The sequence below is a fragment of the Triticum aestivum genome, chromosome 7A (genome assembly GCF_018294505.1).
Source record: "Triticum aestivum cultivar Chinese Spring chromosome 7A, IWGSC CS RefSeq v2.1, whole genome shotgun sequence".
Lineage (NCBI taxonomy): Eukaryota > Viridiplantae > Streptophyta > Magnoliopsida > Poales > Poaceae > Triticum > Triticum aestivum.
In genome coordinates, this window is record NC_057812.1 from 551,520,236 (window position 1) to 551,529,275 (window position 9,040).

General features: G+C 44.8%; 1 protein-coding gene across 1 annotated transcript; it reads left to right on the top strand.

Annotated features, from left to right (window-relative positions):
* The first annotated feature begins 3,107 nt into the window (after window positions 1-3,107).
* Window positions 3,108-8,244, top strand: LOC123148158 (beta-glucuronosyltransferase GlcAT14A). The gene is made up of 4 exons (XM_044567522.1): window positions 3,108-4,022; window positions 4,739-4,814; window positions 4,892-5,007; window positions 7,240-8,244. The coding sequence occupies exons 1-4, from the start codon at window positions 3,413-3,415 to the stop codon at window positions 7,752-7,754; spliced, it is 1,317 nt and encodes a 438-aa protein (XP_044423457.1). The 5' UTR covers window positions 3,108-3,412; the 3' UTR covers window positions 7,755-8,244.
* Window positions 8,245-9,040: the final 796 nt, after the last annotated feature.

Genomic DNA, 9,040 nt, shown 5'->3' on the forward strand with positions numbered 1-9,040 from the left:
TCTAAAGTATGTAGTGTTACTATTCATCACCCAGGATGCGGAATAAGTTATTCTTCACCCGAGGTAATCTTACGATCATTTCATAATTAAATTACGTTTCGAATTCAAATAGTTACATTCCTATTGATTCACTACGTAAAATTTGATATAAGAAAATAAAAATATAGGTCATAAGACAAGAAAATTTGCAGTTTATGTGTATTTTAGACTGTGTTTTTACGTTTGTAATTTTACATAATATAAAATATTTTTTACGCCGATTATATATTCTCTTACGATCCCTTTTTGCGTCAGAAATAAGATAAAATTTACGGAACGTAAATTACGGTGCATTGATGGTAAAATAGAGGGGGGTGAAGAATAACTATTCCTCATCCAGGGTGACGAATAGCGCGACCCCTAAAGTATGTGATTATATAGCAAAAATGCTTTTACAACATCACCTCATTGTACATATCCCTATCCTTATGTTTGTCTTTGCTCTAAAGTAACTATCTTGAAGAAATGGTGTAAACTATTATTGTATTGATTTCTACGGCTTGACACCATTTGGTTGTGCACATCCTTATCATTTTGCTTATCTTTGGTGTAAAGTGCATGTCTTCGGAAAATAGACTAACAGTTAAATTGTCATCTGGCTGAACTGTAACATTAAACTCCACTTTTCATCGTTTGATTATTATATGTATCCTTGTCCTCACGTCTATCTTTGGAATTGTCCATCGGAAAAAGAAGTAAATGTCATTTTGTTGTAATATTTAAGTTGATATGCGGTAGAGTTGTGGATAACAAACGAGCAAACATGATTTTTTTTTCAAAGATAGTGCATTGAAAGTTCATACCAGGCGAGATATTAACAGAAGGACTCTAAATCTCTAACAGGGGGAGAACATGCTCTCCTAGTGCCCCTGACGTGAACGATTGTTTGCTTCGGGAGGCTCAAATGAGTGAACGACGTCGTTCTCTCTGGGAGACTTTAGCCAGTGAACGACACCCCACATCCTCTTCCCCACACACCGCTAGAGGATTGCCATGATGCACCATGTTGTGGATAGAGAATATGGCATGTTGCAGTAGAGAAACTTGCCATGTGTTATGATTTGCTATGTTGTGGCAGAGAAAATTGACATGATATACAACGGAGGGTTTCCCACACGATTAGGATTTATCATGCTACATCAAATATTTTTGCCTCATGATCATGGTTTGCCATGTTGTAGCAGAGAATTGCCATGTCATAGAATAGAAAACTGCTTGCCATGTTGGTATAAAAAGTATGCCACGTTGTAGCAAAAAGATTTGCCATGATACAAAGTAGGAAGTTACAACGCATGTCCAGGATTTGCCATGGTACAACATAAAAGAATGCCATGGTACACAAAGAAGTTGCCACACATTTTTTTTGTAGTTGTCATCCTAGACAGAGAGGACTTTGCAGATGCATGTCTTGTTTTCTCTTGGGGGTGGATGGAGGGAACGTTTGCGTCGTTTTCTCTAGGAGGTTCAAACGAGCGAACAACACGCATACGGGGAATTGCCACGTGTCATCGCGTTGACATTCACGCATGGGATCAGGCGCACCATAGAGCATTCGTTCAGAATTCCAGGAGCACGCTCGCTCTGCCACATTTGAGTAACAGAAACATAATATATGTTCGTAAATACACTTTTGACTGATGTTTTTATATGCATATGCTAGTTAAAACATGTAATAAGATTATATATGCAATTTTCATGAGAAGTATAAGATATATTTAACCTAAATAGAAAATATTGTTTCTATTTAATAATGAAAGTTACCAAGTTTTAGTTTAATAAGATTATGCTTCTATGTTTTCTGGAAGAACAGACTACTAATGATTTATAGCAATCAATGATGTAAGCCTCTAAAGCATTTTTTACTAGATTTTACTTTTGCGACAGCATCTCTATCCTTACTTTTGTCTTCAATCCAAAGTAACTGCCCTAAAAAATATCTAGTAACTGCCAAAGTATAGTAGTATTAAATTCTACTACTCACCATGTCATTATACACACACACACATGCCTATCTATTTTGTCTATGTTTGGTCCAAAATAATAGTCTACCATTACATTTTACTTCACTTGGCTCCTCAAGCTGACCGGGCGGACAACAATACTTGGTCATAAAAACATGACCCAGTCGGGTAAGAGTGTGTGCACCGGTGGATCCGAAGGACGCACTCCCTCACGGCAGCGAAGACTGACACACGGCTGCTCCGCCGCAAAAATGACAAAGCGTCCCGCCTCGCCAAGGCGAAGGCGGCCCAACTGGCCAAGGAGCATGACCGCACGGTCCAGAGGATGTCCGATGACAAATCTGCTCGTTCTCCGACTTGGGCCTCATTGACGGCTCCAGCTCTGACGACAACGCCACTCCAGCTGCTGCTGAAGGACAATGGTCGGCGAGGAAATGATGATTTCCTCCGCCCTTCTCCGTCTATCTGTTTTATCTATTCTTTTTATGTTTGAGTAGCGTCCGACGATGAAAACTTATTCTTTTGGTTGTCCGATTACTGCAGCGATGTGAATTACGATTCGAATTATGTTTGTTTGTTCCTAGTTTGTTGATCTACATAGGTTTATTGACTATGTTGCATAAATTGCATAGATATAAATGTTTGAGTACGAGGGAGACGGCTAAGACAAGCAAAATGAGGGGTGATCGGTCACGGGTCATGATGAATGTGCCGAGCGCGTATGGAGTGTTTGAGGGGCTGGATTAGCTACTCGCGGTTGCAGATGCGCTGATCCTCACGTCTATCTTTAGAAGTCGGAAGAAAAAGTAACTGTCATCTGACAGCATAGTTTTTAAGCTGGCCTAGGATGGAGTACAAACAAATCAAACATCGAAAGTTCATCCCAGATGAGGGCATCTCGCACCCCGTTGGGCACCGAAATTCCAAACCCAGCCCCTCACTCCACTGATCCACCGGGCGGTGCGCATTGGCCAACCCGACTTGAGTCAACTCGTCCGTCCCACCGTCAGCAGGCACGCACGCACCAACCGGAGGGCTGCACGGCTTCCCCCGTAGATTTTTGCGCTTAATTCCGCGCGACCTCCTCCGGCCTCCTCGTCTCGTGACCCGCCCCTGCCGCCCCTGGAGAGAGGGAGGAGAGAGGAGAGGAGAGGGGAGCGAGCGAGCGGTAGTCTCACCACCACCAGCACCACCCCCACCCCACCCCACCCCACCCCCCACGACACGCCACAACACCAACACCAACCGTCGCCGGCCACATTTAATCCCGCACCACCACCGCCGCCGCGCGCCCCGGCGACTGATCCCCACGGACGCAGCGCGATCCCGCCGGACGCCAGGCCGGACGAGGAGGAGGAGGGGGCGGACAGGTGGACACGCAGATTGAGAAGGGGGACGGGGCGGGCATCGCGATGATGGAGACCAAGCCGCCGTCGCCGGGGAGCGGGGGCGGATCGGCGCCGGGGGTGCACCACCACAGGCGGTGGGCGGCGCCGCTGCTGGCGTCCGTGCTGCTCTCATCGCTCCTCATCTCGGCCTCCCTCTTCTTCTCCTCGTCGCGGGCGCTGCTCCTCTCCTTCTCCCCGCTCCCCTCCGCGGCCCCCGGGGAGCCGCTCTTCGTCGAGGCCAAGCTGCGGCAGCAGCAGCAGGAGGCGCGCGCCCGCCCGCACCGCGCCGTGCCCAGGATCGCCTACCTCGTGTCCGGCTCCGCCGGGGACGGGGTCGCGCTGCGCCGGACGCTCAGGGCGCTCTACCACCCGGCCAACCGCTACGTCCTGCACCTCGACCTCGAGGCGCCCGCCGCCGAGCGCGCCGAGCTGGCCGCCGCCGTGCGCGCAGACCCCGTCTACTCCCGCTTCCGCAACGTCAAGGTCGTCACGCGCGCCAACCTCGTCACCTACCGGGGCCCGACCATGGTGGCCAACACGCTGCACGCCGCCGCCATCCTCCTGCGCGACGGCGGCGACTGGGACTGGTTCATCAACCTCTCCGCCTCCGACTACCCCCTCGTCTCGCAGGACGGTAAGCGCAGGCAGATGCGATCTGCAGCCCCACCTCAATTCCGCGATTGGATCGCACCAACGCGCCACCTCCGATCCGAATTTCGCGGTTCCACGGGCGATCTCTGCTCGCCCTCGCGCCGATTCCGGCGAGATCGAATCCATGCCGCGGTCACTGGAGGCCACTATAGGACTCCAATTTTCAAACTGGACGCCGGTGGTTATGTCGAACTGTCGGGGAAAAAGACGCGATTTTTATACGCTTATTAATTGAAGTGCCTTGTCTAGGTTAATTTATGCACAGTTGCTTCCACTGCTTTGGAGATTTTGTTGGATTTGATCGCCTCTGTCCGTTCTAGGTGGTATATGGGGGAGTAAGCCACATATTTGGGCGTTTCTTTCTTTATATGGATGCTTCTGCTGGTCTCTCCTCCTCAACCCAATCTTGCCTCACCTTTCCTGTGTCGATCTACTCCTGTATTGGATTGTTCTGGATTGTTCTACTTGTTCATGGGAATAAAGTGGGTCGTTCCAAATTCGGTATCTGCCCTGTGCTCATCTTCCTTTCTGCAGTGGTGCCAGCTTAGATGCTATGCCTACCACCCCACTTGGATTTAATTATTAGGATTTGTCTTTAATTATTAGGATTTGTCTTTGAGGAAGCAGATAGTAGGACTTTATATAGGATTAACATAGCACAGCTCCCTGTTTATCTGACTTCTCTTGCATTATTTGCAGATCTGTTGTATGTGCTCTCTGGCCTGCCAAGGGAGCTTAACTTCATCGAGCATACCAGTGACATCGGATGGAAGGAGTAAGCATCGAATTTTGCTCAAAGTGCTGTTATTTGTTCACATACAAGTTGGGCGCTGGCTAAATGTCTCTGTGCAGGTATCAGAGGGCAAAGCCCGTGATCGTCGACCCAGGCCTATATAGCCTGCAGAAGTCCGATGTTTTCTGGATCACAGAGAAAAGAAGTGTGCCGACCGCATTCAAGCTCTTCACTGGTAAATGCCTCCTCCTTAGTGGCTAACGCAATGTGTGAGCTATATTGTTTGTGTTATTCGTTTTTCTGCACTTGCGCCATCTCGTGTATTTTTCTCATTTTAGTTGCTAAACCATGCATTTACATTCTTGTGTCATTTACATTTAATTATTATTTCTTAGTGAAATTATGTTCGACTCCCTCCGTCCAAAATAAGTGTCGCTGAATTTGGGACGGAGGGAGTACTATTACTCAGACCTCATCCTATTGCTGCTTACTGAATATGCTTGAGAGGCTTGCATAAGGAACACTTCTGTTTTACATCTTTGTGTTAAAGGCTTACTCTTTTTGGTAAGCACGAGCCATGATATCAGCTCTTATATGATAGTGTTCTCATGTTTTACTAGTTCAGTGGTTAAAACATTTAGTGCCCACTTGAAACCTAGTTTTACTAGTGTAATGTTCCATCATTTAATGCTAATTATCACTAGTACCTAGTAGTATTTCTGGAAACTTGCATTAATAAATACGAGTATATTCTTGTCACTTCCTATATCACCAGAATCTCTCATTATTGAGTGTCAAGAAATGATTAGTAATTGCTCCCTCCGTCCCATAGTGTAAGACTAGCCACAATGGGGAGTAACTTAGACTAGTAACATGCATATGTTACTAGTCTATGTTACTACCTCTATAGTCGGGAGTAACATATGTATGGTGTCATGCAACACTTCATTTATTAGGTTATAAACTCATCTTGCCTTGATATGTGTGATGTTACTCATACTACTAGTAACTAGCTATGTTACCACATGTCTCTCTTTCTTCATTAATTGTTTGCCACATCATCTATTTTATCTAGATATGTGTGATGTTACCACCTATGTTACTCCCACTGTGGGTAGTCTAAGACGTTTTTTGACACTACTAGTGAGTGTCAAAAAACTTCTTACATTATGGGACGGAGGGAGTAGTTTGGAAGCAGATGGTACATCATAGTGTGCGCACTTTATTCCCTACATCCAGAAAGTGGTAATATCCTTAGAAGATATCACTTGAGGTGGCGCTGATAGCTTTCATTGTAGTTCTTCAAGTGTGCCGCACAATGCTGTTATGTAGTTCCCCAGGCATAAAAAGTCTGCTTTTAAGGGTACTACATTTAGAATATCTAGGCCGGTGTTATGTTTTTGCTCCGCTGATGTCTTTAGAGGGACTTTCCCCTCTATAGAGACAGAGTAACTTTGGACCAAAGATGGCACAAGTAATAGCTATCTTGATTCCTTTTAAGTAAGCACCATCATGAACCAATTGATCATTTTAGAACATTATTTTTTGTTTAGTAACCTGATTCAATGGGAATTCTATTTCTACAAGTTGAGTTTATCTAAACATTTATATCATGCATCAAAACTATATACTGCGCTTGGTGTTGATTGATAGCACTGCAATCATCAATTGTTGTGAACCTAGAGTCACAACAGAATAACTACGTGCTCAAGAAAGCCACGTGCCATGGCTGAGGAGATTAGCTCATTAGATACATATGAAATGAGAGAATATGTTGGTTCTTCTTTGCTTGAATCATTATCAAATGCATGCCATCCATACTGTGAATGTTTGGCCTTTGGGCTTAAGGCCTTTCCCAACACAATACAATTCCTGACAGATATGCTGATCCAATACTCTTCCGTAAAATAGCTCTTTCTCTGTTTGGACTCCCTGCTGCTAGTCCTGGTCATTGGTCAGACTCTTCCCCCTCTCACCCCCTGCCGTGGCTGTGGTAGAATGGCACTCTCAGTCCTCGTCTCCCTACCTTTGCCTCCATCACCTTGGACAGTTATCATCCTGCATTGGCAATAACATATTCCCATTGCACAACTGATGTTGCTATTGTGGCATGGCAATCCCCATTTCGCAAGTCATTGCTTAAAAAGTGACTAAAATTGTGTTTGCCCATACCATGATACGCTCTCAGTAAGTCTTACCACTGTTATTAAATTACCTTGTACATGATAATTAGGCATCAGCTTTACATACTGCTCTTTATTTATGTAATCGTCCTTGCATTTTAGTTTGTAGTACTTCTGGTAGATCAGACTACAGCTAATTGAAGCATCCCTGTATCGCACCACTACTAGTTAGTTCTTGCGCAATTCTGTTGTATTACATGTGGTATTCATAATTCTTTATTTTTCCCTCCACTTTGTACTTGTGGAATGTTAATACATGTTTTGCTCCATTTATCATATTTCAGGCTCTGCATGGATGATGCTTACTCATCGGTTTATTGAATACTGCATATGGGGATGGGACAATCTTCCAAGGACAGTCCTGATGTATTATGCCAATTTTCTCTCTTCTCCGGAGGGTTACTTCCACACAGTCATCTGCAATGTCCCAGAGTTCCGCAACACCACAGTCAACCATGACCTGCATTTCATTTCCTGGGATAACCCACCAAAGCAGCATCCTCATTACCTCACCCTCAATGACTTTGACGGTATGCTTAGCAGCAATGCTCCCTTTGCAAGGAAGTTTGGAAGAGAAGACCCTGTCCTAGACAAGATTGATCAGGAAATACTGGGCCGTCAACCCGATGGATTCGTGCCCGGTGGATGGTTGGATCTGTTGAATACAACAGTGAAAGGGAAACAGTTCAGCGTCGAGCGTGTACAAGATCTCCGCCCGGGGCCTGGTGCGGACAGGATAAAGAAACTCGTCACAGGCCTGCTCACCGAGGAAGGCTTTGATGACAAGCATTGCGTATAAAAACTTGATGGTTCGAGGGTAGGTTTCTTTTGTCAAAATCTGAGCGGTTGAGCCACTAGCTAGTCATTCTACTAGCTGAAGAAACGGCACACAGTGTCGACAGTCCGCACGGATGGAGTGATCTGATAGGTGTTCCTTATAGACAACCACTTCTGAGTTGAGTTACCGTACAGCAGGATTCCACGACCGCCGTAGCAGGCAGAGATTATACACCACTAATAGCTCATTAGGTTATGTTAGAAGAATATATCATATTAATAATATTGGAATTTTCCGGTCTCTCAGCGCTGCGGGCTGTTGTCCAAGGTGGTCCATTCTTCTTGTAGAAACCGTTTGGGCTCGATCTACCTTAGGAAGGAGCCTACAAGTGCATGAGATTTCGTTGTATTAATTGTGGATTCCTCCAGGCAAACTGCTACGTTTTGGTTGCGTACATGTATTCTTTGATTATTTTTCTTTCTCCCACGGCTGAGTATACAAAATTATCTTATGCACTGTTTCTTCTTATTCTTTCTTTGGTAAAGATGCATACTCCAAAATATTTGTCGTGATTTTAGTTCAAATGTGATATGTGCTGTTGACAACTGGAATATCTGATGTTTGCATTGCTGTATCTGTTGACAACTGGAATATCTGATGTTTGCATTGCTGTATGAAACACCTCCTGGGTGTCAATTAACAGACCTGATGTGTGCAGGAATGCACCGTCAGTTTCACACTTTCTATTCGCTGACGATTCTCTGATTCTCATGAGGGCAGATATGTTAAATGCTACTTCCTTACAGCGAGTGTTGGAGACTTATTCTGTCAACTTGGGCTAGTTTGGAGACTTATTGTGTCAACTTGGGACAGTTTGTAAGTGTTGGTAAATCAAGCATATTTTTTAGTCCAAATACTCTGATGCAAACTAGAGATGAGATGTGCCAGGAATTAAACATTATCAACCAAGCTCTCTCAGATAAGTATCTTGGATTACCTGCAATGGTGGGAACAGATAGAAGCTATAGCTTCGAATACTTTTGTGAAAAAAAATCAAGAAGCTTCTGAAGAGGTGGATGGAAAAGCAACTGTCAACGGGAGGGAAATAAATTTTGTTAAAGGCAGTGGCTCAATCCATTCATGTGTTCGCTATGTTAGTTTTTTGTATGCCTAAGGGAGTTTGCAAGGATACCACAGATGTAATTGCTCAGTATTGGTGGGGAGATGATGAAGAAAACCAAAAAAAATGCACTGGTTCTCGTGGTGGAAACTATGTATTCTGAAGTGTGATGGTGGCATGGGTTTTT

Bases quoted from the DNA above. Each gene is read 5' to 3' on its own strand.
- LOC123148158 (XM_044567522.1), top strand. From the start codon at position 3,413: ATGATGGAGACCAAGCCGCCGTCGCCGGGGAGCGGGGGCGGATCGGCG. The intron at 4,023-4,738 runs GTAAGCGCAGGC...CATTATTTGCAG, and splicing joins CCCCCTCGTCTCGCAGGACG to ATCTGTTGTATGTGCTCTCT. The intron at 4,815-4,891 runs GTAAGCATCGAA...GTCTCTGTGCAG, and splicing joins AGTGACATCGGATGGAAGGA to GTATCAGAGGGCAAAGCCCG.